The following is a 27,881-nucleotide window of genomic DNA, read 5'->3' on the forward strand; positions in this document are numbered from 1 at the left end:
GGAGCAGAAGACAAGATTTGCTGACTCACTGCCCTAGGGCTTTCAGGTTAGTCTTTCATGCAGTTGATTCGTTACATTGGAAGGAGCATCACCAAATAACACAAATATCAGTCAAATAACTTCCCCGACAAAGAGAAAGTCCAATACAGTGTTCAGTGGGTCATTGTTGTCTTATTCAGTATATTAGTCATTAAAGTTGATGGCGGATACAATTTGAACTTCCTAGGCACTGTGCTTGCATTTTTACACCTTCTCTCTTTTAGACAGGAGGAAACTGATATTTGGAATAAGAATTTGGAATTGAGGCATCCAGTTAGTAGTTTCCAAAGCCACAAGTCAGGGTGGCTAGCCATTTTAGCTTGCTCAGAACTGTCCTGAATGTAACACTGAATGTTTTGTATAATCTCTGGGCTCTTGGCAAAGGAGCACAGGAGGTTCCCTTTCAAATGAACCTGAATCTGTAAAATTCTGAGAACGATTTTTCTCGGTAATTATCTAGCTTTTATTGGGTCTTCAGAGCTTAACAGTATTCCTATTAAAACCAGTCAGTTGAAGAACTATTAACATATTGATATTCTTCTGTTGGAAAGAGAAAAAGTGACCAATCCAATCCAAAGCTCTTAGATCAGTGAATTGTCAAACCTCTTACTTCTAGTGTGCCGGGACATTTTCATGACTCTCTACTTGTTTTGTTTTGTTTTTTGGTATGATACAGCCTTGGTGTTTAATCTCTGCAGAAGATCTCTCTTGGCTCTTATTAACCCTATGCTATGGCGACTAGGCTTCCTCAGGCTGGGATGAACTTTCTCAGTGACAGCACATGCTCGGTGGCACAGCAGATGCTTGGCAAATAAATAAATAAATAATAATATTTTTATTTTATTTATTTTTAGTAAATAAATAAATTAACAAATAATATTTTTATTTAAATATTTAATACATATTTAAAGCAAATAAACAAGTAATATTTACTTTATTGGACGTCACTCTTTCAACTCACTTGAATAGTCTGCAAATAGCTTGTCTGAATTTAATTCATAAACGCAACCAAAATATTGACTTCTTGAAAATGAACAAAAGTCACTGTATTAATTCTCCCTGCAAAATTAAAGAGTATTTTAGCAATATTACTTTAGAGGTGTCAAAGATGTTTTGATTTTCACATTTGTTTTTTCAACATAACCTGAAAAGCAGGTAGACAACTTGTTAAAATTTACTTTTATTTTATCTGTGTGAATGTTTAGCCTATGTGTACATATGTGCACCACCTGCATGCCTGGTCACAGAAGCATGTTGGAGCCTCTGGAAGTAGATTAGAGATGGTTGCGAGCCCACCTCTGCAAGAGCGGCATGTGCTCTTAGCATTGTGCCATCTCTCCATTGCTTGTTCCCTCCATTTACAGGTGAGAAGAGTTTATTTTAGCTCACAGATTGAGGGTACACATCATGGTAGGGAGAGCTTGGCAGCAGGAGTGTGAGGCAGCTGATCCCATTGCATCCACAATTAGGAAGGCGAGAGAGAGGGGAGACAGGGAGATGGGGAGAGATGGGGGGGCGTGGAGAGATGGGGGGACGGAGAGAGACGGAGAGAGACAGAGAAAGGGAAAGAGATGGACACATACACAGACATATACAGAGACAGAGAAAGGGAAAGAGAGGGGGGAGACAGAGAGGTAGAGAAATATGTAGGGAGAGGGAGAGACAGGGAGAGGGAGAGACCAAGAGAAGCACAGAGAGAGAGAGAGAGAGAGAGAGAGAGAGAGAGAGAGAGAGAGAGAGAGAGAGAGAGAGAGAGAAATTGCAGGAAAATTTAGTCAGTCTTATAAAGAAAATTAATGGGCATTTTTTTCTCACCTGTGGATCCTTTATAACTGTATAAGCTCATGTATGTGCTAGTGACGTTAAATAAGAAGAAAAATTGGAAATAAGTGAGATGACAGTTGGGTATGTGAGNTATGCACCAAGGACATCATATGATCACATAAATGTGACTTTGTGTATAGACCTATACAAGGATAATAAATTGTTAAATAAAATCATAAGACTTATCATGGATTCCAACAAGCCAGGCAAAAAACAAAATGGAGTCACACATGCTAAGATCCCAAGGGGACATGATGAAGTTGTTCAACTGACTTTGTAAAAACTCAGGACTCAAAAGAGAAGAAATATCTGAAAGTGGCTAAATTGGTTTGACAGAGTAATAAGGTTCACTCTTCCTTAATTCTGCCAGAAAAGGGATCACCTGAGGCCTGGGATGTAACTCAAAGATAGCACACACCTGCCTGCCACGTATAGGGATTGCTTGCCAAGACAAAAGCAAAAAGTATGAACTTTCTAAAAATGCATATGGAAACGGATAGTGTTTCAACAGAATCACTGAAAAGTTTAAGTTCAAAAGCATTGCAGAACTGGGCAAATGTCTCAGAACTAAGCTGGCATGACTCCTTGCACTCAGGAGGCTGAGGCAAGAGGATTGCCATGACTTGGAGGCTAGCCTGAGCTTCAGTGTGTGCTTAGATGAGTTTAGACTACAAAGAGAGGCCTTGTCTCAGGAAGTCTCAGGTTTGGGCATGGCAGAGCATGTGTTTAATCCCAGCCCTCAGCAAACATCAGCAGGCAGATATTTGTGTGCTTGAGATCAGCCGGCTCTACACCGTGAGCTTTGGGACCGTGGGAGCTGCATAGTGAGAGCCTGTCTCACAAATCTCAGAACAGCCAGAACAAGCAAAGTCTGGATCGTGGAGAGTAACATTCGGTTTTTAACAAAATTTCTTCTTTAATGGTGGACTGAATCGTGCTCCAGATTCTGGCTCTAAGTGATTCCTCAGAATTCCCAAACAAAATTCAGCAACTTAATAAATAGATACACAAATAAATAAAATGAAGGGTAGATTACAACTCAGTAATAGATTGCTTGCTTATGTGTGAAGCCCTAAATACCAGTCCCTATTCCTCCCACCCCCCCACTTCCCTTTCCTCTCCCCCTCCCTCCCACTCTCTCCATTCCTCCTCTCTAACACACACACACACACACACACACACACCAGAAAAGCCAAGACTGATTTTTTTTAACAAGGTCTCAGATTGTAGTCCAGCTGACCTTAAACTTTAAATCGGCCTCTGGAATGCTGAAATTACAGGTGTGTGTTGCCACACCCAACCAGAAGTTTGTCTTAAAGGCATACATGAGCTATTGTGTGTATTCATTTAAATCTACATTCCATGACCANTGAGATGGGTCAGCAGGTAAAGGTGTTTGCCCTCAACCTGACAACTAAGTTCAATCCCTCATCCCCAAGACCCACATGACAAAAGGAGACAACTTCCCTCCCCAATCCCCCAGGTTGATGCCTGACCTCCAACTATGAGCAACATGATCCACAAGCCCCATTTCCCTGATGCACATACTATATATACATATATAAGGTTCTTATATGAGAGAAACACAATAATTGTCACTCTTCCACCATCACCATCTTTTACCTTGCCCTTTCTCAAGTTCCCTCTGATTTTCATGGCTCTTTAATGTTTGACNNCCACCGGACCCAGAAACAGACTCTGAGGACATTAGCACTNTGAAATGACACATACCCCTCCTTACCTCCTTCCCCGGAGTAGACAAGTCTAACTGCAATCAAGATTCCAAACCACCGGTGTGAGTAGGAACAGCATAGGGCTCAGGGAGAGAGATCAGTCTCCGCCTATCCCATTCCTAGAGAGAAATTTCTCAGGGGTGGGTTTGAATCCCAAGGGCCAATCACAGTGCTGGGTGGGGAGTCAATCACCTTTAAGAATGCCTTCCTATACCTGCAGCACTGTGAGACTGAGTGGATGCTGGTGGTGGAGAGGTGAGCACTAATCCCGCAGTTAACTCTTCTTTTCATTGTCTCTCTGATAAAGCTCCCTTTCTTTAAATGTTTGCTTGTTTTGCCAGGAAGAATCACGGAGTGTGGGGTCTACACTCAAATTTCGGTCTTTGAAACAGAGTCAAATATAGCCCAGGCTGATTGGTCTTCAATATGCCCTATAGCTAAAGATGCTTTTGAACTGATGATCCTCCTGTCTCTACCTCTGGACCGCTGGGGTTACAGACTTGTGCCTGTGCTGAATTTATGTAGTGTTTTGTGCATACTAGGCGAGCAGTCAAATGAATGAACCACATGCCCAGCCCTCAGATTTTTGACCTAGAGAAGCCCTCCCCAATGACCCCTTCAAAGGCTTACAATACCTTTTCTTCTGTTTGAACCCTGTGTTCAGAGACTCAGAGGCAAGTGTAGTTTGGCTGTGAGAACAGGCAAGAGTTTGGTGTCAGAGTGCCTTTCTGTTCTCTGAGGGGAGGCAGAACACAGAGATACAGGCATCTGCAACACCTGAGCCTCCCAGGTGCTGTGCATAGCTTTGGGTAGCGTCTAGAAGATGCTGTGGATTTTGTTCTGAGAGCCCCCTCTCCTCCACCTCCTTTTTGGGGGACAGGGTCTTGTACTATAGTCCAGGCTAGCCTCTTGAAAAACCAAGCTTCTAGACATGGTCCACAATGCCTGGCGTATCATCTCCCATTAGCAGAATCCATCACATTTTGTCCATAGGCATGATATAGCATTTTAAGTTAATTTTAATTCAGCTTCAGAATTAAGTCTTCAGTGATGATCTGTCCCAGTTGTTGCCTGCATGGGATTTGCAGTTGTCTCCTAGATGCCTTTGCTAATCCTCTGCCATTCAATGTTTCAAAACCAGGCATTTTTTAGTACCTCCTTAAACACTCGAATTCCTTTATGAAACGGTAACTTTCCACTTAACCTGCATGTATCTGCTTCACCTGCATACAGCAGACAGTGGCGGGCATGGTCTAGCAGCAGGTGTCATTTATCTAGCTACCTCAGAACTATTCCTCAGGCAAGCACACAGAGCTGCCCCACTTCCTCACAGCCTGTCAACAGCCAGTTAACACAGGGCAGAGGGGAGCAAGGGCTTTGGAAACCACAGCTGGGAGGTCCTGGTGAGCTTTCATGGTTGTACCATGTACCTCTGTGAGATGCAGACAGATACTCTTATACCCAGTACATATCACACACCCTTGCTTTTCTATGGTGATTTGGTGGAAGGCTGTTTGACATTACACGCTCTTTATTTGATTTGTTCCTAGGGACCAAATCCAGCGTCTTGTGGTGTTCATTCAACACATGACTCTACTCACTGAGGTACCTGCCCAGCACCTCAGTAGAATATTATTGCTAGCTGAGGCTTGCTTGCTTTCTTTTCAATTGTATGAACTGTACTGTCTACCCAGTCTATGTAGAATCAATTGGAAACTTCATTGTCTGTGTCATAGCCTCGTGGTCTCATAGCATCCTTTCTACTCACATTTTTTTCAATTATTTTTTTACCCGCTAATCTAACAGAAAACTTCTAACTCTGTGGGTGTAGTTTGATTTTTTTCCATTGATTTATTTATTTACTTTACATTCAGATCACAGTTTTCCCTCCATCCCCCCCTTTCCTCCCTCTCACCTCTATCTCCCCCTCCCTTAATCCTCAGAGAAGGATATGATCCCATGGATATCAACTTGTGTGGGTATATCAAGTTACAGTAGAAGTAGGTGCATCTTCTATTGAGACTAAGCAAGGCAGACCAGCTATGGGCAAGGGATCCAAAGTCAGGCCACAGAGTCATAGACAACCCATGCTCAAGTTGTTAGGGGTCCAACCCGAAGACCAAGCTGAAAATCTGTTCCATATGTCGGTCTGTCTCCTGCATGCTCTTTGGTTAGTGGTTCAAACTATGTGAGCCCCAGTGGACCAAGGTGAGTTGACTCTGTAGGTTTTCTTGTGGTGTCCAGGACCCCTCAGGCTCCCACAATCCTTCATCCCCTCTTACACTTGCTTGATTAGTGACCCACCAAGACATTTTATAATTATCTGTGGCTATTGTGAAGGGTGTTGAAGGGTGGTGGTTCCCTGTTTTCTTTCTCAGCCCATTTATCATTTGTATACAGGAGGGCTACAGGTGCTTTTATTAATTAATTTAGTACCCAGCCACATTGTTAAATGTGTCTATCCGCTGTAGGAATTCCCTGGTAGAATTTTGGGATCAAATATGTATACTAGAAAATCACCTGAAAATAGCACATTTTTTACTCCTTCCTTTCTGCATTGTATCACCTTGATCTCCTTTTTTTCCTTAATTACTCTAGCTAACATGTCAAGTACTATATTGAATAGACCTGGAGAAAGTGGGCAGCCTTGCCTTGTCACAGACTTTACCTTCACTGCTTTAAGTTCTTCTCCACTTAACAGTTTTAACTATTGGCTTACTGTATATTACCCTTACTATGTGTATATTTATTTTTAAGTATCTTTTTTTTTTGCTATATACATCCTTTATTTTAACACATGATTTTTTTTGAGAAAAAGATTTAAACAATTCATCAATATGTAAAATTACTACTCTTTTACATAAATACAGTGCTTCAAAATATTACATCAAAGAGCTAATAGAATTACAAAGACAAATTTCAAATAATAATGAACAATATAATTAACATCGAATATCTGTAATAACTTCTACTTAAAAGTTCAGGAACTTATTAAGAATAATCAATATGGATGAACAGAATAGAAATTTTCAAATCACACATTGGAAAAATGCTCAGATTAAAACTATGTTGCTATGTCAGTTATGCCAAAATCAAATTGTCAAGTTACATAATTATTAATTTTACTGTAAAATAATAAAATANTGATTAGGTAATTTTTTGTTTGTAGAACATGATTTTAATATTTTCAACTGTGAATATTCAACAAACAGAAAAATTATTTTAAGATATATGTTATGTCTCCCTTTTCATTTCTGATTTTATTACTTTGGATACTGTCTCTGTGCCCTCTGGTTAGTCTGGCTAAGGACTAGCTCCTGGTTTTGGTGATTCTTTATATAGTTTTTTTGTTTCTATTTGGTTGATTTTAGCCCTGAGTTTATTTCCTGCCATCTACTCCTCTTGGGTGTATTTGCTTCTTTTTGTTCTTCAGTTTCTTTTTGGAGGCACTTAGAGCCATGAGTTTTCCTCTTACCACTGCTTTTATTGTGTCCCATAAGTTTTGGTATGATGTGTCTTTATTTTCATTAAATTCTAAAAAGCCTTTAATTTCTTTATTTCTTCCTTGATCAAGTTATCATTGAGTAGAGCATTGTTCAGGCTTCCTTGTGTATGTGTGCTTTCCACTGTTTTTGTTGGTATTTAAGACCAGCCTTAGTCTGCGGTGATCTGATAGGGTGCATGGGAAGGTTTCAGTCTTCTTGTATCTGTTGAGACCTGTTTTGTGACCAATTAATATGGTCAGTTTTGGAGAAGGCACTGTGAGGTACTGTAAAGAAGGTATATTCTTTTGCTTTAGGAAGAAGTATTATATAAGTATCTGTTAGATCCATTTGGTTTGTAACTACTGTCAGTTTCACTGTGCCTGTTTAGTTTCTGTTTTCATGATCTGTCCAATGCTCAGAGTGGGGTGTTGAAGTATCTCACTGTTATTGTGTGGAGTGCGATGTGTGCTTTGAGCTTTAGTAAAGTTTCTTTTATGAATGTGGGTGCCCTTGCATTTGGAGCATAGATGTTCAGAACTGAGAGTTCATCTTGGTAGATATTTCCTCTGACCAGCATCAAGTGTCCTTCCTTATCCTTTTTAATAACTTTTGGTTGCAAGTTGATTTTATTTGATATTAGAATGGCTACTCCAGCTTGTTTCTTGGGGCCATTTACTTGGAAAATTGTTTTCCAGCCTTTTATTCTGAGGTAGTGTCTGTCTTTGTCACTGAGGTGCATTTCCTGTATGCAGCAAAATGTCTTGTTTATGAAATCAATTTGTTAGTCTATGTCTTTTTATTGGGTCCGCTCATGTTAAGAGATATTAAGGAAAAGTGATTGTTACTTCCTGTTATTTTTGTTGTTAGAGGTGAAATTATGTTTGTGAGTCTATCTTCTTTTGGGGTTGTTGAAAGATTACTTTCTTGCTTTTTCTAGGGTGTAGTTTCCCTCCTTGTGTTGGTCTTTTCCATCTATTTTCCTTTGCGGGGCTGGATTTATGGAAATATAATTGTGTAAATTTGGTTTTCTCATAGAATATCTTGGTTTCATTGTCTATGGTAATTGAGAGTTTTGCTGGTTATAGTAAATTGGGCTGGCATTTGTGTTCTCTTAGGGTGTGTATGACATCTGCCCGGGATCTTCTAGCTTTCATAACCTCTGGTGAGAATTCTGGTGTAATTCTAATAGGTCTGCCTTTATATGTTATTTGACCTTTCTCCCTTACTGCTTTTAATATTCTTTATTTGTTTAGTGCATTGGTGTTTTGATTATTATGTGATGGGAGGGATTTATTTTCTGATCCAGTCTATTTGGAGTTCTGTAGGCTTCTTGTATGTTCATGGGCATCTCTTTCTTTAGATTGGGGAAATTTTCCTCTATAATTTTGTTGAAGATATTTACTGGCCCTTTAAGTTGGGAATCTTAGCTCTCTTCTATACCTATTATCCTTAGGTTCGGTCTTCTCATCCATTGTGTCCTGGATGTTTTGGGTTAGGAAGTTTTTGTTTTTTGCATTTTCTTTGACTGTTGTGTCAGTGTTTTCTATGGTATCTTCTGCACCTGAGATTCTCTCTTCTATCTCTTGTATTCTGTTGGTGGTGTTTGCATCTATGACTCCTGATCTCTTTCCTAGGTTTTCTAACTCCAGGATTGTCTCCCTTTGTGATTTCTTTATTGTTTCTATATCCATTTTTAGATCTTGGATGGTTTTGTTCATTTCCTTCACCTGTTTGATTGTATTTTTCCTGTACTTCTTTAAGGGGATTTTGTGTTTCCTCTTTACGGGCATCTACCTGTTTACCTGTGTTCTCCTGTTTTTTAAAAGGGAGTTATTTATTTCATTCTTAAAGTCCTCTATCAGCATCATAAGAAGTAATTTTAGATTCCAATATTATTTTTCAGGTATGATGGTGTATCCAGGATTTGCTATGGTGGGAGAATTGAGTTCTGATGATGCCAAGTAACCTTGGTTTCTGTTGCTTATATTTTTATGATTGCCTCCCTCCATCTGATTATCTCTAGTGCTACCAGCCCTTGCTATATTTGACTGGATCCTGTCCTTTCTGTTATGTCAGAATTCCTCAGAGTTCAGCTGTCTCTGGGATCCTGGGATTCTGAGATCCTAGGTGTGTCAGAGCTCTTGGAAGTTAAACTGTCTCTAGACCCTTGATATCTTGCTGTGACCAAGCTTCTGGGATCCTGTGGTCCTGGGCATGGTTAGGGAACCTGGGAGTGGAGCTTCCTCTCGGTGTTGTGGGACTGGCTGCAGAATTCATGCCCAAACATCGAAAAGTATCTTCTTAAAACAGTTTCAGCCACACTACTGTTCTCAGACCTCAGCAGAAACTTTAATCTCAGCTTGCAGGTGGCAGAGACAGGTGAATGTCTGTAAGTTTAAGACCAGCCTGGTCTACATAACAAATTCCAGGCCAGACAGAGGTATACAGTGAAATTCTGTTTAAAAAAAAAGTCTAAACCAACTCAAACCAAAACATCAAAAAAAGAACTGGTTGCTTGCAGCAATCAAGCCTGTCCCAGTTCCAGGTTGGGGGGAGGACAGCACCTTTACTATGTTTAAATATGCACCCTGATCTCTCCAAGGCTTTTAACAGGAAAGGGTGTTGGATTTTGTCAAAGGAATTTTCAGTATCTAATGTGATGATAATGTGAGGTTTTTTTCTTTCAGTTTGTTTAAATGGTAGATTACATTGATGGATTTACATCCTGCTTGCCTGTGATGGATCCTATTTGATCATGGTGGATGATGTTTTTATGTGGTTTTGGATTTGATTTGAGTATTTTATTGAGTATTTCGCATCAGTGTTCATAAAGGAAATTGGTCTGAAATTCTCTTTGTTGAGACTTTATGTGTTTTAGTTATTGGGGAGACTTTGTTCTCATAGAATGAATTACGTAGTGTTACTTCTGTTTCTCTTTTGTGAAATCGTTTGGGAAGTATTGGTATTCCTTGAAAGTCTGGTAGATTTCTGCACCAAAACTGGCCTGAGGTTGGTTGGTTGGTTGTTTGTTTTGTCTTGTTTTTGGTTAAGAGATTTTTAATGATGGTTTCTATTTCTGTAGGGCTTATAGGGCTGTTTATAGTGTTTACCTGATCTTGACTTGACTTTGGTAAGTGGTATCTATCAAGAAAATAGTTCATTTCATTTAGATTTTCCAATTTTGTGGAGTACAGGCTTTTGCCATAAGACCAAATGATCCTTTGGATTCCCTCTGTGTCTGTTGTTACACCCCCCTCTCCATCTCTGCTAATTTGGATACTGTCTCTCTGCCTTTTATTTAGCTTGGCTCAGGGTTTGTCTATCTCATTTTTATTTTCTTTTGCTTTTTGTTTGCTTATTTCTCAAAGAACTAGCTCTTGGTTTCATTGACCCTTTGTACTGTTCCTTGTTTCTAATTAATTGATTTCAGCCCTGAGTTTATTTTCTACCACCTACTCCTCTTGACTGTGTTTGCTTCTTTTTGCTAGAGAACTTTCAGGTGTGCTGTCAAGTTGATAGTATCAGATCTCTCTCATTTCTTTATGAAAGCACTTAGTGCTATGAACTTTCCTCTTAGCACTGCTTTTGCTGTACCCCATAAATTTGGGTAGGCAGTGCCTTCGTTTTCATTTTATTCTAGAAAGTCTTTAATTGCTTTATTTCTTCCCTGACCCAGTGATCATTGAGTAGAGAATTGTCCAGTTTCCATAAATATATGTGCTTTCTATTTCTGTTGTTGAAGTCCAGCTTTAATCAATGGTTGTCTGATAAGATAGTAGAGGTTATTTCAATGTTGTTGTATCTGTTGTGATCTTGGTGAATGAATATATGATCAGTTTTGGAGAAGGTTTCATGAGGTTTTGAGGAAAGGGTATATTTTGTGTTTGGGCAAAATGTTCTGTAGATATCCATTCGGTTCATTTGACTCACAAGTTCTGTTTCATTATTTCTCTGTTGAGTTTCTATTTTGATGGCCTGTCCATTGCTAAAAGTGAGGTGTTGAAGTCTGCCACTATTAATGTGTGGGGCTTGGTGTGTGATTTAAGCTTTAGTAATATTTCTTTTATGGGTGTGGGTACCCTTGAATTTAGAGCATAGATATTCAGAATTGAAACTTCATCTTGGATGTTTCATTTGAGTATGAAGTGTCCTTCCCCATTGCTTTTAATTACTTTTGATTGAAAGTATTTTCTTAGATATTGGGATGGATTTGTCAGTTTACCCCTTGAGTCTGTTTACTTGGAAAACCCTTTTCCATTTCTTTACTCTGAGATAGTTTCTATCTTTGTTTGAGGTATGTTTCTTGTATGCAGGAGAATGATGGATTCTGTTAGCCTGTGTCTTTTTATTGGGGAATGGAGTCTATTGATGGTGAGAGAGAGATTAATGGCCAATGATTGTTCATTCCTGTTATTTTTATGTTGGTGCTGTGTGTGTGTGTGTGTATGTGTGTGTGTGTGTATCTGTGTCCCTTCTTTTGGTTTTGTTGGTGTGCAGTTATTTTCTTCTTTTCTTAGGTATGGTTAACTTTCTTGTGTTGGAGTTTTCCTTATCTTTATAGGGCTGGATTTGTGGATAGATATTATATTTGTTTTCTCATAGAATATCTTGTTTTCTTCACCTGTGGTGATTACAGGTTTTGTTTGATATAGTATTCTGGGGTGGCATCTGTGATCTCTTAGAGTCTCTAAGACATCTACCCAGGCCCTTCTGGCTTTTAGAGTCTCTGTTGAGAGGCTGGGTATAATTCTGATAGGTCTTCCTTTATGTCACTTGGCTTTTCTCCATGGAAGCTTTTATTATTAATATTATTATTATTATTATTTACAAATCAAATGTTATCCCCTTCCTGGTTTCCCCTCCACAAATACCCTATCCCAACCTTCTTTCACCCTCCTTCTATGAGGGTGCTCCCCCACCTACCCACCCACTCCCGTCTCACCACCCTAGCATTCCCCTATACTGGGGCATCAAGCCTTTACAGGACCAAGGGTCTCCCCTCTCATTGATGCCAGATAAGGCCACCCTCTGCTAGGTATGCAGCTGGAACAATGGGTCCCTTCATGTGTATTCTTTGGTTGGTGGTTTAGTCCCCTGGGAGCTCTGGGGGGAGTCTGGTTGGTTGATATTGTCATTCTTCCTATGGGGTTGTAAATCCCTTCAGCTCCTTCAGTCCTTCCCCTAACTCCTCCATTGGGGTCCCTGTGCTCAGTCCAATGGTTGGCTGCAAGGATCCACATCTGTATTGGTCAGGCTCTGGCAGAGCCTCTCAGGAGACAGCTGTATCAGGTTCCTGTCAGCAAGCACTTCTTGGCATCAGCAATACTATCTGGGTTTGGTGGTTACATATGGGATGGATCTCCAGGTGGGGCAGTCGCTGGATGGCCTTTCCTTCAGTTTCTGTTCCACTCTTTGTCCTTGAATTTCCTTTAGACAGGAGCAATTCTGGATTAAAATTTTGTAGATGAGTGTGTGGCTCCATCCCCCAACTTGGTTCCATGCTTAAGTACCTTGCAGCTTTTAATATTCTTTCTTCTGTACATTTAATAGGCTTTTTGTTTGGCTTTTTCCATTAACTTTATTCACTTTACATTGCAATCATTGCCCCCCCATTCTAGGTTCCCTCCTCACACAGTCTGCCCCCCCTGCCCCTTCCCCTTCTCTGAGAGGGTAGAGGCCACCTGGGTATGTCCCCACCCTGGCACATCAAGTCTCTGTAAGGCTAGACACATCCTCTCCCATTGACATCAGACAAGACATCCCAGCTAAGGAAATGGATTCCAGAGACAGGTAACAGCCCAATCCAGTTGTTGAGGGACCCACATGAAGACCAAGTTGCACATCTGCTACGTATGTGGAGGGTGGAGGGGCTCAGTCCCGTGCATATATGCTCTTGAGTTGGTGGTTCAGCCTCTGAGAGCTCCCAAGAGTCCAGGTTAGTTGACTCTGTTAGTCTTCCCGTGGAGTTCCTATCGCCATTGGTGCCCTCAATCCTTCCCCAACTCTTCCATAAGAGTCCCAGAGATATATCCAGTGTTTGACTGTTGATATCTGTATCTGCTTCAGTCAGAGTCTGGGTGAAGCCTCTCAGAAGACAGTCATGCTAGGTTCCTATCTACAAGTATAACAGAGTATCATTAATAGTATCAAGGATTGGTGCTTGCCCATGGATGTGTTTCAAGTTAGACAGGTAATTGGATTGACCATTCCTTTAGTCTCTGCCCCATCTTTGTTCCTACATTTCTTGTAGACAGGTAAAATTTTGGGTCAAAAATTTAGTGAGTGGGTTGGTGTCCTTATCCCTCCACTTGGGGGGGGGGGCTGTTAGGCTACAGGAGGTTGCCTCTTCAGGTTCTGTATCTCCACCGATAAGAGTCTCAGAAAAGGTCATCCCCATAGACTCCTGGGAGCATCCATCTTTCCAAGTCTGTGGCACATTCTAGAGAGGCTCCTCACCCCCACACTCCCACCTGCTACAAATATCCATTCATTCTCCTGGCCCTAAAGCCATCTTTCCTGTTTCTCAAACAGATGATTTCCCCATTCCGCTCTACATGCCCTCTTCCACCCAGTTCCCTCCCTCCACCTGCCACTTATGACTGTTTTATTCCCCCTTCTAAGTGAGATTCAAGCATCCTTGCTTGGGCCTTCCTGCTTGTCTAGCTTCTTCAGGTCTATGGAGTATGTCATGGGTATCTTATACTTTATGGCTAATATTCACTTATCAGGAGTACACATCATGTGTGTCCTTCTTGGTCTGGGTTACTTCACTCAGGGTGATATTTTCTAGTTATATCCATTTGCCTACAAAATTCATGATGTCCTCATTTTTAATAGCTGAATAGTATTCCACTGTACAAATGAACCACATCTTCTCTATCCATTCTTCAATTGAGAGACATCTAGGTTGTTTCCCAGTTTCTGGCTATTATAAATGAAGTTGCTATGAACACAATTGATTATGTGTCCTTGTTGTATAGTGGGACACCTTTTGGGTATATATGTCCAAGAGTAGTGTATTAGTCAGGGTTCTCTAGAGTCACAGTGCTTATGGGTAGTCTCTATATAGTAAAGGAATTTATTGATGACTACAGTATGCAGTCCAACTCCCAACAATGGTCAGTAACAGCTGTGAATGGAAGTCCAAGGATCTAGCAGTTGCTCAGTCCCACACAGCAAGCAGGCAAAGGAGAGAATGAAAAGCCTTCCTTCTTCCAATGTCCTTATATAGTCTCCAGCAGAAGGTGTCGCCCATATTAAATGTGTGTGCCACCACAACTTTAATCCCAGATGGCCTTGAATTCAGAGATCTCCCTGTATTAATCATCTGGAATCCATAGCCACTATGCCTCAAGATCTCCATACCAAGATCCAGGTCAGAAACTTCTATCTCCCAGCCTCCAGATTAGGATCCCAGGTGAGCCTTCCAATTCTGGATTGTAGTTCATCCCAGATATAGTCGAGTTGACAACCAGGAATAGCCACTACAAGTGGTATAGCTGGGTATTTAGGCAGACTGTTTATACTTATCCGAGAAACCCCAAGTGTGATTTCCAGAGTGGTTGTACAAGTTTGCAATCCCACCAGCAATGGAGGGGTGTTCCCTTTCTCCACATTCTCACCAGCATCCGCTGTGACTTGAAGTTTTTAATCTTAGTTATTCTGATGGGTGCAAGAAGGAAATCTCAGCGTCATTTTGATTTGCATTTCCCTGATGACTCAGGATGTGGAATATTTCTTTACCTGTTTCTCAGCTATTTGAGATTCCTCTATTGAGAATTCTGTTTAGCTCTGTACCCCATTTCTTTTTCTTTCTTTCTTTCTTTCTTTCTTTCTTTCTTTCTTTCTTTCTTTCTTTCTTTTTTTTGTTTTTTTTTGTTTGTTTGTTTGTTTGTTTGAGACAGGGTTTCTCTGTATAGCCCTGGCTGTCCTGGAACTCACTTTGTAGACCAGGCTGGCCTCGAACTCAGAAATCTGCCTGCCTCTGCCTCCCGAGTGCTGGGATTAAAGGCGTGCGCCACCACACCCGGCTCTGTATCCCATTTCTTAATTAGGTTATTTGGTTTGTTGGTGTCTAACTTCTGGAGTTCTTTATAAATTTTGGATATTAACCCTCTGTCAGATTTAGAGTTATTGACGATCTTTCCCCGATCTGTAGGCTACCATTTTTGTCCTATTGACAGTGTCCTTTGCCTTACAGAAGCTTTGTAGTTTCCATAAGATTCCATTAATCAGTTATTAATCTTAGAGCCTGACCACTGGCCTATTCTGTTCAGAAAATTGTCTCCTTGGCCGGTACATTACAGGCTACCTCCCACTTTCTCTTCTATATGCTTTGACTATTATGTGCTGAGGGGGGTTTCTTTTCTGCTCTAATCTATTTGGTATTCTCTAAGCTTCTTGTGTGTTTATAGGCAATTTTTCCTTTAGTTTGGGAAGTTTTCTTCTATGGTTTTTGTCGAAGATATTTTCTGTACCTTTGAGCTGAGAACCTTCTCCTATTCCTATTATTTGTAGGTTCAGTCATTTCATAATGTCTCAGAATTCCTGGGTGTTTTGTGTTAGAACCCTTTAGAGTTAACATTTTCTTTGACTGGTGTATACATTTCTTCAATCATATCTTCTACACCTAAAATTCTCTCTTCTTTCTCTTCCATTCTGTTGCTAATCCCTTTGTAGTTCCTGTTCTCTTCCCTCTGTTTTCCAACTGCAGGATTCTGTCTGTATTTTCCCAAACTGTAGATTGCCATTTTGTCCTATTGACAGTGTCCTTTGCCTTTTCAATTTCCTGAGGTCCCATTAATCATTTGTTGATCTCCTATTTCCATTTTCAGATTGTAAATAGTTTTATTCATTTCCTTCACATATTTGTGTTTTCCTGTATTTCTTTAAGGAATTTATTCATTTCCTCTTGAAAAGCCTCTATCATCTTTATGAAGTTGGATTTAAGGTCAATTTCTTGTGCTTCAACTGTGTTAGGTTATTCAGGAAACAATAATAAATATTTGAAAATTTCTTGCCAAATAATTATTTGACGTCATTTTCAGCACTTTGATTATAATATTTCGGTTTATATGTATATTCGATCACATTACCCAACATGATTAGATGCCATTTTGATAATTACTTCTCAGGAGAGTGGAGGGGGAAATGAAGTAACACAAGGTACATATGTGCATATTTAATGTGAGCAATTTAATGAACTTGGAGATAAGTATATATACCCTGAGGCCATCAGCAGAGGCTTTGTCATGAGCACAACCATCCTCTCTTCTACATGAACACTATCGAAAATCCATGTATATTGTCTGCAACAGTTTACCGTTCTACTGGGTCAGTGGTAAATGAAAATACTTTGCCATTCAACTGTTGCCAAACTCTTGCTTAATATTGTTACTATGTAATATTGTTACTATGTAATATTGTTACTATGTAATATTGTTACTATGTAATATTGTTACTATGTAATGCCTGCTATAGGGGATTGGTCTTGAGAGTCTTGGGCTTTTTAAGAACATATAAAACTATATGATCTGTTTTGTTTCTGTTCTCACTTAGAATGCCTTCTCCATATGGTTTTGCCTATAAACATTCTATGTATATTCACCTCATGCAGACTCAAAACTCTGTCTTACTGTATAGACAGCATAAGGTAACGTATCAGGTTGTTATGGAGACTTACACCATGGATTTTATCAGCTTATTTATACATTGAGCTTAAAAGTAATTGGTCATCGGTGATCTCCTAGGCACAGGAGACATGGCACTGTAGATTTTTCATGTGACTTGAGAGTCTTACATGTTTTCAATGGGACCAAGTCTCTCAAATGAATCCCTTAAATTAAGTGAAGGAATTGAACTCTATGTGAACTTTACCATTATTAGGAATTTGTTCCTTTTTTTGGCTATTTACATAATTTTATTCTTTTTTAATTAATTATTTTATTTACATCCCAAATGTTGCTTCCCCCCCCCCAGAATTCTTCACCCATTCTCCCTCCCCCTTGAGGGGGAGGAATTTGCTCTTAAAGGAGCAGGAGACTGCTGATAACCCCTGCTATGGCACAAAGGTTACTAGTATTTGAGTTAAGGAAGTTGTCTCATTGACCCTATTTTCCCCCCACAGTTCTCTAGAGCTGGAACCTCAGATCTCACCTGTGGGTCAGGATGGAACATTTTGATCAGCTGGGTTTCAACCTGAAAGATGCCCTGAGAAAGCTGGACAAGACTGAGTTGAACAATTTCAAGAGAACATTAAGGAGCTATTCTCTGCCAGATACAATGAAACAAATCAACACACTGACAATGGACCTGGCCAACGGAGCTCAGCTAGCAGAGATTCTCACAGACTACTACCCCAGCACCCCAGTGAAAGTCACTGTCAGGATCTTAGAGGAAATAAACCGTGTAGATCTAGCTAAGTTGGTAGCGAAGCAAGTCGAAGGTGAGCAGAAACTCTTCCATACTGTGTCCTAGAAAAGAGTAATTGTCTTAAAGGGTTTGGGATCTGTGCCAACATCAGGCATGATGGGTAGCACCTTAATTCCAGTGCTAGGGAAGTTGAGGCGAGAGGATCGTTTGGAGTTGTAGACCAGTCTAGGCTAGATGGTAAGTCACTGTCTCAAAAATAAAGAGACTGAGGAGATAAAGTGCTTGCCATGAAAACATGAATACCTGAGTCTGAGCTTCAGACTCATATCAACTTTAAAAGTCAAGCATTATAGCACACATGTAATCCCAACAGTAGGGAGGTGATGGAGAGAGGAGGAGCCCTGGAGCTCTCTGGAAGCCAGCCTAACCTTCTTGCTGCTGAACTCCTAGGCAAGGGGATACTCTGCCTCAGAGACTAAGGTGTACGGTACCTGAAGAATGACCCCTCAAGGCTATCTTTTTGCCTACACACACACATGTGCCCACACAAACACAGGCACCATTGCTCCCTATGTATATGAAATATGAAATGCAGAAATAGCGTTGAGCTTTGCAGAACTATTCATAGAACAAATGCTATAGCTTCACTAAGTCTGAGGAATATCTGTCTGGGTTTTTTTTTCCCCTTCTGTTAGCATGTGAGGTAACTACCAACAGCTCCTTCTCATGGTGTCCTTAAACTGATGCTGTTTATGTACAATTTATTCACAATCCTGTTTTTATTTTCTTTCCTAAGACTCAGTTTTAGACTTGTGTGTGTACATGCACGTGTGTGTGTGTGTGTGTGTGTCTATGAATATCATGTGTGTGCAGGTATCGGCAAAGGCAAGAAGCAAGGGGCAAGAACCCTTGTAGCTCAAGTTACAGGCAATAACAAGGTCCCCAACATGCTGGGAACCAAATTCATGTCCTAGGTAAGAGAGTATGTGCTCTTAACTGCTGATCCATCTATCCCAACCATGACCTCAAATCTTTAGATATTATGAATGATGATAAGTTAGAGTGTACTTTCCATTTTGTTTTCAGTCCTAACTTAGATTTCCTTCACCTAGTGGCATGTAAATATCTACATATGTACATATCCATACTCTCTTACAAATGCATACCTCTACCATCCTTTAGGTCTGCAGCCTAGCCTACTTTCTGTTGAGCCCCTGGCTAACGGGAGATTCTGCCTCAGAAACTAAGGCATATGGTGCCACCAATATCACTAATGGGAGCATTCTGTGAATTTATTCTCTCATCTTTAGTAGCATCCCTGGTTCCCTTCTGTCACTTCCAAATTCCTGTACCCGACAGCAGCATAGTACCTTCCTCAACTTGTAACTTTCAAATGGCTGTAGACATGGTCAGATGTCTACAATGAAATGAAATCTCCTGCAATGGAAACTCTTTGTTTTATGCTTATTCTTGGAGATGTCCTAAAAAAAAGAAACCACAAGGTACACTGACATGTAGGATGTGTGATTGGGAATAAATAATAAAATATTAATGTAGGGCTTCACCTAGGCATGGAAACTGAGAGCTTATAGCTCATCTTCAAGATGGAGGTAGAGAAAGATCAAGACTGAGCCTGATGCCTATTTTGAAACCTCAACACCCACCCCACCCACAGGTCCTACAAATAGACCATGCCTCCTAATCCTTTCTAAACAGTCCACCAGCTGATAAACATACATTGAGTATACAGGGGCCATTCACATTCAAACCACCATACACATCCCTTTTCTAGAATCTATGATCACAGAACCAGACAAGAGCTCCCTCCTGTGGGGCAAGCCTCATTATACATTCAGAAAGCACCCTGTTACCCACAGAAGAGTTGAGCCAGAGTGAAAAACAGTTGGAATGCATCTGGGGAAACATGCAAATTTCGTCTACCTTTTTTTTTTCTTTGCAGAAGCAGTATTAGAAGCACCTAAGGAAAAGGTTTCTTCTAAGCAAAGTAAGTTCCTTGTGGATAATTTTTATTCAAGGGAGATGTGAATCCCTTAGGAGTCCTTTTTAAAATATATGAGTCTGTGTTAAAACACCAAAGGATATGAAAAGATGTTCCCTAAAGTCTGGCCTGTCTCCCATTGAGCACTGGGTAGTGATAAGATAAGCTCCAGCAAGATTCTGTCTAATAGGAGCCAGCAGGTACAGATGAGATGGGAAGAAGAAGCTGTTCCTTAGCCAGGGAGATGGGCTGGGGCTTGGTTTTCCTTTTTCTTAATTTGTTCTTTTTATTTAAAAACTTTATGTGTATAATGCATTTTGATTGTGTCCATCCATATTTCCTGCCCTGCCATTATACGCTCTCCATTTTCCATGCCCACCTTTTCTATTCTACTGTCGTTCTCCCACCCAACCCCTTCCCACAATCGTTCCCCCCTTCCTTCTCTTCTGAGTGGGTGGGACTCCCCCTGGGAATCTCCATACCCTAGCACTCCCAAGACTCTGAGAGGCTGGACACTTCCCTTCCCTCTGAAGCCAGACAAGGCGGCCCAGCTGGAGGAACATATCCCACAGACAGGCAACAGCTTTGGGGATAGCCCCAGGGCCAGCTGTTTGGGACTCACATGAAGACCAAGCTACACATCTACTACATATATGCAGGGGGGCCTAGGTCCAGCCCATGTATGCTCTTTGTTTTGTGGTTTGGTCTCTTGAGAGACCCAAGGGTCAGGTTAGTTGATGTTGGTCTTGCTGTGGAGTTCCTATCCCCTTAGGGGCTGTGATCCTTTCTCCCATTTTCCCATAAGAGTCTCTGAGCTCCATCTACTGTTTGGCTGTGGGTGTCTGCATTTGACTTAAGTCAGCTGCTGGGTGGAGCCTCTCAGAGGACAGCCATACTAGACTCCAGTCTGCAAGTGCACGCTGAACTTCATATAATCCTTTTTAAAAAATCCTTTGAGTCATCCTACTGTGTGAGTAGGAGTTTAGAACTGCTTACTGGAACATGGGTATCCTATCAGGGTTACGTCTTGGTTCTGTTGTTTTTACATCCCACTTACTGCCACCTTCACAAAGTTTCCCCATTCTCCCTCCACTTCTCCTCTGAGAGCATGGCCCACCCCCTGGGTATCGCACAACCCAGGCACATCAAGTCTCTGCAGGTTTAGGCATATAACTGGTAAGTTTAACTAGCATTGCTTAAAGGAGCATGGATGAGGATCTGTTCGCAGGAACATAGGCAACTTACCAGTAGGTACATCACTGAAGAAACATTGCTCCCTCTGGATGGTATATTGACAGGCCCAATCTTATGCAGTTAACTACTTATGCTAAGAGTTCAAGAGTACATCAGCCTTGTCCTACCTGGAGCACAGCATTTTCCTCCTCTCTGGCTCGTACATTCTTTTACATCCCCTCTTCTGCAATGTTCCCTGAACCTTGGAAGAAGTGATAATGAATGTCCATTTAAGGCTAATCATCCGTCAACCGTCATTTAGTATCAGCACTTACTTATAAGTCTGCGGTTCATGACCACTCACTGACAAAATTTGACCTAGACCAAAGATCAATAAGCCGGGCGGTGGTGGTGCATGCCTTTAATCCCAGCACTTGGGAGGCAGAGGCAGGCGGATTTCTGAGTTCAAGGCCAGCCTGGTCTACAAAGTGAGTTCCAGGACAGCCAGGGCTGCACAGAGAAACCCTGTCTCAAAAATAAAACAAAAACAAAAACAAAAACAAACTATAGTTGCCTAAATGCCGAATATAGAACCCCATTATCCCTATTTCTAAAGTGCATAAGCTTAGAGTCCCTTTTAGAATGTTACAGTTCCACTTTATTTGTATGTCTGTGAATGACATGCATGTACATGACATAGCACACATATGAAGGTTAGAGGACAACTTGTTGATCTCAGTTCTAAATTCCCATTGTCCATGATGTGGCTACTGTATCCTGCTGTGGCCATCAGACTTGGTAGCAAATGTCTTTACCTGCTCATCTATCGTGTGCCCCCAATTTTTGTATTCCTAAGTGGTAGAATAAAAAGGGAAATGTTGCACTGCCACCCTCAAAATCATGGGGAGTTTGAACTTCCGTGTCCGTAACAAGCTTTTATATAAAACTTCTTAATTTACGTTTTTCTTCATTAAGACAGGTTCTTACCATATAGCTCAGGCTGACTCTGAACTCAAAATCCTTCCATCACAGCCTGCCGGGTGCTGACGTTATGGCCATGTGCCTCTGTGCCCATGCCATCGAATGGATTTTGTTTGAATGCAGATGCCTATTTGCCTTTGTTACCTGTGGCTGCTTTACCACAGAAGTGGAAATGTACAAGGCATATGGGTTGAAAAGCAGAAACTATTTACTGTCTGGTCCTTCAAAGGGACAACAATTAACCCTGCCCATCTTAGTTTCTTTTCCTGTGGCTAGGACAAAGTATCTTGACAATGGTAACATAAGGGAAAAGGGGTTCATTGGGGATCATAACTCCAGGTTACAGTCCATCGTGACAGAGAAGTTATAAAGGCAGGAACCTGAGGGAACTGGTCACATTGCACTGACAGTCAAAAGCAGACACCAGAGTCTAGGACAATTGCTCAGCCCTTAAGAGCATTTGCTGCTCTTCCAGAGGACCTGAGTTGGGTTTTCCCCCTGCAACTCACAACTTCCTGTAATTCAAACCCCCAAGAGTCCCATATCCTCTTCTGAACTCCTGGAGCACATGAACACATGTGAAAGATGCTCATACAAATACACAGACACACACATAAATGAAACACAAAGGTAAAAGAAAGAGATCAATGAGTTAACACATGCATGCCAGGGCTCAGCTTATTCTTCCCATTCTACGCAGTCCAGAATCCCCTGCTCAAGGAAGCATCATACCAGAATTAAGAAGGGACCTTTCCATATCAATTAACCAGAATCAAGACAATCCCTCAAGGACAATCCCTCAAAATGGACCTGGAAGTTCTCTCCTCTGTATTGAGTTGACAATATTAGCTATCACAAGGATTTAGGGTATCTATTTTTCCAGTTTTCTCTTCTTGACATTTCTGGTGAACTATAAAATATTACTTGAGCTCTAAACAGCAGTCAACTGAAAGATACTTTCGAAGGTCCCTTGACCATTCCTGCCTAAGCCCAGACCATCCAGCTGCTTTAAGGGGATGTGTTAATCGATCTTATGATATCAGTTGACAGTCTATCAGATCTGGAATTTAACAAGGTTCTAAGGAATTGTACCTGCTACAAGGTAGATGGTTAACTAGACATTCTGAGTGAACAATCACCAGATAATAAATTCGTTAAATATTCAGTTGAGAAAGTTTGAGTTTATTCAAGGGATTCAATGATTTAATAAACAACTACCCATGTAATGGTTAGATCCACATGAAACGACACATCACTACCCACTTTTGAACCCAAGAACTTATTCATAAGATAAATAAATCTGTTCTGTTTTTAAAGTCTTATTGTATAGGCCAGTAAATACCTCAAACTTGGAACCCTCCTACTTCTATCTCATTAATTTCTGGACTTCCAAGAATGTATGTATCGTCATGCTTGATTTGAGTTTGGCTCTTTAAGATCTCACATCTGAGATCATATGGTGCCTGCCTCTTTCTGCCTGATTCCTTTCACTTAGTATAATTTTAGTTTCTATTGTTTGATTTTATCTTACTTGTGTGTATTCACAGATAAGCATTATCATCTGTGGCTGTATGTATGTATGTACACCCATGCACCTGGAAGCCCGAGGAGGACACAGGGCACTCTCTGCTTTATTCCCTTGAGATAGAATCTCTTACTGAGCTTGGAGCTAGGCACCTATGAACTAGCAAGCTGCACAAGTCCTCTTGTCTCTGCCTCCCACTGTACTGGGGTTACAAGTGTTCATGGCTAAGGCCAGATTTTTACATGGATGCTGGAGGTTTGAACTCTGTTCTTTATGCTTGAAAAACTTTCCATTCACCCCATTTCAGAGAGCCTCATGTTTAGACTTGCTTTCTGACTGGCCATTGTCTCAGCATATGTGCAATTATATGTGCTGTTCCCTGGTAAAAGTCAACCTGGTTTCTAGTCAGGCAGTTATTTAGTTCTCTCCTGAAATCTTGCTGTTGAAAGTTTTCACAAGGGAGTCCTCCCTGAATTTCAGATGCTTGTAACCTCCTGGATATTGTTCCAAAAGTTTTCTAGATTCTACTCTTTAACTCACATGCATGTGCGTGTGTGTGTGTGTGTGTGTGCATGTGACTTCAGACTTGTGCATGCAAAGGCCACATCTGGAGGTTAAAGGACAACAGAAGGTGTTCGTTCGTTCTTTCCTTTCACCTCATGCTAGGTAGGGTTCTTTTGTTCTTTACTGCTGTGCTCCAGGATAGATAATTCATTAACTCCCAGGGATTCTCCTGTCTCCACCTCCCATTTCACCACAAGACCACAGGGGTTACAGACGTTCACTACTGTGTCCAGCTTTCTGTGAGCTTCTGGGTATCCAAGCTGAGACCCTCACATGTGGTCATCAAGTGCTCTACCCATCTAGCCTTCTCTCCAGCTCCATAACTCATCCATCTGTGATCCAAGGTTTAGCTTCAAATCCTTCTTTGACATACTACCCTATTTCTGAGCTTATTCATCCCAGACTCCAGGAAGTTTCCTGCAGAAAGCTTGCTAGTGCTTTTAGGAATGTCCTTGTGTATTTCTCTTCCTCATACCACAGAACATCATATGCTGTATGACACTCTGGTCAGGATGGTGGTTCCATAAGAGATGATAAGACTGAAAAGTCCCATCATATGATGTCAAAAATGTTTTAGCATAGCAGTGCACAGAGTATCTCATGTTAGGGATGGTTCTGGCATAAATAAACCTATCATAGTACCAATAGAATTAAAGTATAGAATACACAGTTTTATAGTGCCATGGCATTGGTAATTTATCATACCATTCATTTTATTCTTACAGTATATGCCTTCTAACTAGAAAGGGGTCTGTATGCATTCAAGCCCATGTGTACAGAAGTATGCATGTGGAGTGGTATATGATTTTAATCATATGAATGTCCAAATATTCATAAATCGTGAATTCATACAGTGGCAAATGAAAGATGTCTCTTTTTCAGGAGAACCCTCAGAGACACTACCTGCCCCAAGGAATTATACTCAAAGAGCTCCAAACCCAGGTTAGTTTTACAACATTCACTGTTACTGTAAGCTACGCAAAGCCTACCTCCTCCTTTCCACACTTCTGAAAACGACACTTTGTCTGCTTCTGCCCTTTTATTTTGATAATGTCCTAATGAGCATTGATCCTACATTACACCAGCCCATCCATCCCTCTCCACTTCGAACTCCTCCATTTCCCCCTCCCCTCTCTAGTTCACAATCTTTTTTTTATTATTTTTAATATCCCCAGTTCAAAACCAAACAATTGTTCATTTTTATATTTTTTATTTTTCTCTCATACAACACATTCCCAACTGCAGCATTCCCTCCCTATGCTTAGCCCCGTTCCTCTCTAGTTTCCCTTCCCCTCAAATCCCACAAACAGCCCAATCTAAACAGCCATAGCATGTATGCAGAGAACCTAGTACAGACCCCTGCAGGCTCTGTGATTGTTGCTTCAATCTCTGTGAACTCCTAGTTAGCCTACTTAGATGATTCTGCGGTCCATGTTTTCCAGGTGTCCTTCACCCCAGGCTCCTACAATCCTTCTTCCCCTATTCCATAGGGTTCCCCAAGCTCTGCCTTTGGCTGTGAGTCTCTGCATCCATTCACATTAACTACCAGAGGAAGCTTCTCTGATGTCAATTGGGCTAGACACTAACGTATGGGTTTGGGAATAATTTTATTAAACGTTTTTGTGGGGAGAAGGGGTTTGTCAGTCATGTTTAGTCTTGTTGCAGGAAATATTTTTAAAAGGTACCATCGTGCATTATCACTGGCTACTCACTGTCCCCAGCAACATTGCTGCCTCCATGGCTAGCCCTATGCAGTGACTCTCTACTTTGATCTCCTCAGGGTTTTCCATGGTTGCCCTTCAAGGTTCTCTTGCTGTGGGTTCTGCTCACATTTCCAGCCCTGGTAAAATCAAAACTCCAGAGGCTTGCAATTTATCAGTCAGATTTATATTAGTAAATTCTCAACCTACAAAATGCCCGCACAATGAAGTCAAAATTCAATTGATATAAACACAGGTTACACACCTAGATAGGGCAAGCACTCCCTACTTATAATTTAATCATCTATTTAAGAAATCCACAATACTTACAGCTCCCAGAACTGTGTGGCTCCTCTTCCTCTCCGATCGGTTACATCTTGTCTCTTCCTCTCCTTTCCTCCTTATCTCCCTCTGTACTCATCTCTAAAATTCTCAGCCCACCTTCCTTTTCCACTGCCCAATCACAGGCTCTCACCTTATCTCGTACCCGCCCTCACCTGCCTATAGACAGCAATCCACATAGTCTTTCCCTAAGTCTCTGAGCCATTCAGCTTTCGGGTCCTGACCATCCAGTCAGTGTCAGTCATGGACTCCTTCTGATGGCTTGGCCCTCATATTAGACCAATGATTGTTTGGCCATTCCCACGATCTCTGAGCCACCACTGCCTCGGCACATCTTGCTGGTAGAACAGGTACAAGTTGGAGGTTTTGTGGTTGGGTTGGTGTTTGTCCCACAACTGGGAGACCTCCCAGGTTACCAAAGATGGCCAGTCCAGGCTCTGTATCCTCTATTTCTAGGAATCCTCACTATAGAAACACTCTTAGATTCCAGGGAGTTTCTGCTGCAGTAGGTTTCCACACAGCCTCCTAAATTCCCCCCCCCCCCGTATTCTGGTTAATCTTCTATGAAGGGTGTTGTTTCCCTGATTTCTTTCTCAGTATGTTTGTCATTTGTACAAAGGCGGGCTACTGACGTTTTTTAGTTAACGTCGTATCCAGCCACTTCATGGAAGGCGTTTAATGAGCTTAAGAGTTCCCTGGTGGAATTGTGATGACACTTATGTTACCATATCATACCTTCTCTTCCAATTCATAGCCCTGTGATCTCTTTCAGTTGTCTCATTGCTCTAGCTGGAACTTCAAGTGCTATATTGAGTAGATATGGACAGGGGTGGACAGCCATGTCTTGTTCCTGAATTCAGTAGAATTACTTTGAGTTTCCCTCCATTTAATTTGATGTTGGCTATTGACTTGCTGTAAACTGACTTTATTATGTTCAGGTATGTCTATTGTGTTACTGCCACTAGGTTGGGATTTTGTGTGTCTTGACCTTACACAAGATTTGTACATGCTTCCAGGACTGCAGTGAATTCACATGTGCAGCTTCTCTGTCAGCTCCTGGAAATGCTTTCCTTGTCAGCATGCAGTGGATTTTTCTACTCCCACTCCTGCAATCACCCCTGATTCTTTGATAGAATGTGCCATAAATGTCCCATTTCAGACATAGCACTACTCAGGATTTCAGATCTCATATTAAGGTCTTAAATGTTTCAGATTTTCCCCCACTTAATGCATACTACTACTATGAAATGTACAGACAAAAAAAAAGTTTGTTTCTAAGCATCTTGGTTTTGATTGCCTGGATCCCAATAATGAGAATGATTAAGGCAAAAATTGAAGTTATATTACATATGTGTTTCTTCTTGTGGGAGATACCCAGCAAATGAAAAATACTATCAAATCAATCTTAAAATTCTGACTTACAGAGCATTTCCAGGAATGAGTTGTGAATTTCAGAAAGTGGGGAGAGAAAAGTCAATGTGCCACAAGGGGGATAGTAAAGGAGAATAAACCATATAGATTCTCTACGCTTTCTCTGGGTGAAAACTCCTCCCCTTTTTAGAGAGACAGACACCTTTGTGATATAAACCCTGGTTAGAGGTAAACAGAGGAGTAAGGGAGTCTTTCCTTAGCCCTTTACATGCTTTCATTCCCCATTGTTAGTATAAATTTAATTCTCACACTGAAGAGATGGTTTGCAGCATCAAATCCTGGTCTCTTGCAGCACGTGTGTACACAGGTCTTCACTCTTGGTAGGTACCTGAGAGGTGGGATGTGTTACAGCCAGATAGCACTCAACTTTTCCACTAGCGTTTTTGCAAGCAGTAATCATGAGCTAGCAGTGGGTGCCACAGGGATTCATTTTCTGATCTCCTGTGACTTGTTCTGGTCCAGTAGAGAAAACAGACAAGTTATCCTAACAAACTGTACTGACAGCTTTTTAAGTATTGACAAGTATATATTCACCACAGATAACAATGGTCTTTAATGACATCTTCATACATATATATTTGTATCTTAATTCACCACATTACCTCTGTTGTCCCCCTTCCTCTCCTGAAACCTTTCCTCTTCACAATTAGTACTCCCCTTTCTCTCTCTCTCTCTCTCTCTCTCTCTCTCTCTCTCTCTCTCTCTCTCTCTCTC

At 41.1% G+C, this 27,881-nt stretch overlaps 1 protein-coding gene across 2 annotated transcripts in view; it reads left to right on the forward strand.

Moving 5' to 3' along the window:
• The first annotated feature begins 3,820 nt into the window (after positions 1-3,820).
• Positions 3,821-27,881, forward strand: part of Nlrp2 (NLR family pyrin domain containing 2) — a 51,065-nt gene continuing 27,004 nt past the window's right edge. Inside the window, exons 1-4 of one of the 2 annotated variants that reach the window (XM_021219498.1) lie at positions 3,821-3,851; positions 17,208-17,525; positions 19,413-19,457; positions 24,577-24,636. In XM_021219498.1, coding sequence (XP_021075157.1) covers positions 17,249-17,525; positions 19,413-19,457; positions 24,577-24,636 — 382 coding nt within the window. In that variant the 5' untranslated portion in view covers positions 3,821-3,851; positions 17,208-17,248. Of the gene's footprint in view, positions 3,852-17,207; positions 17,526-19,412; positions 19,458-24,576; positions 24,637-27,881 lie in introns of those variants that run through there. The other variant, XM_021219499.1, reaches the window with a different exon arrangement.

Source organism: Mus pahari, chromosome 19, assembly GCF_900095145.1.
Source record: "Mus pahari chromosome 19, PAHARI_EIJ_v1.1, whole genome shotgun sequence".
NCBI lineage: Eukaryota > Metazoa > Chordata > Mammalia > Rodentia > Muridae > Mus > Mus pahari.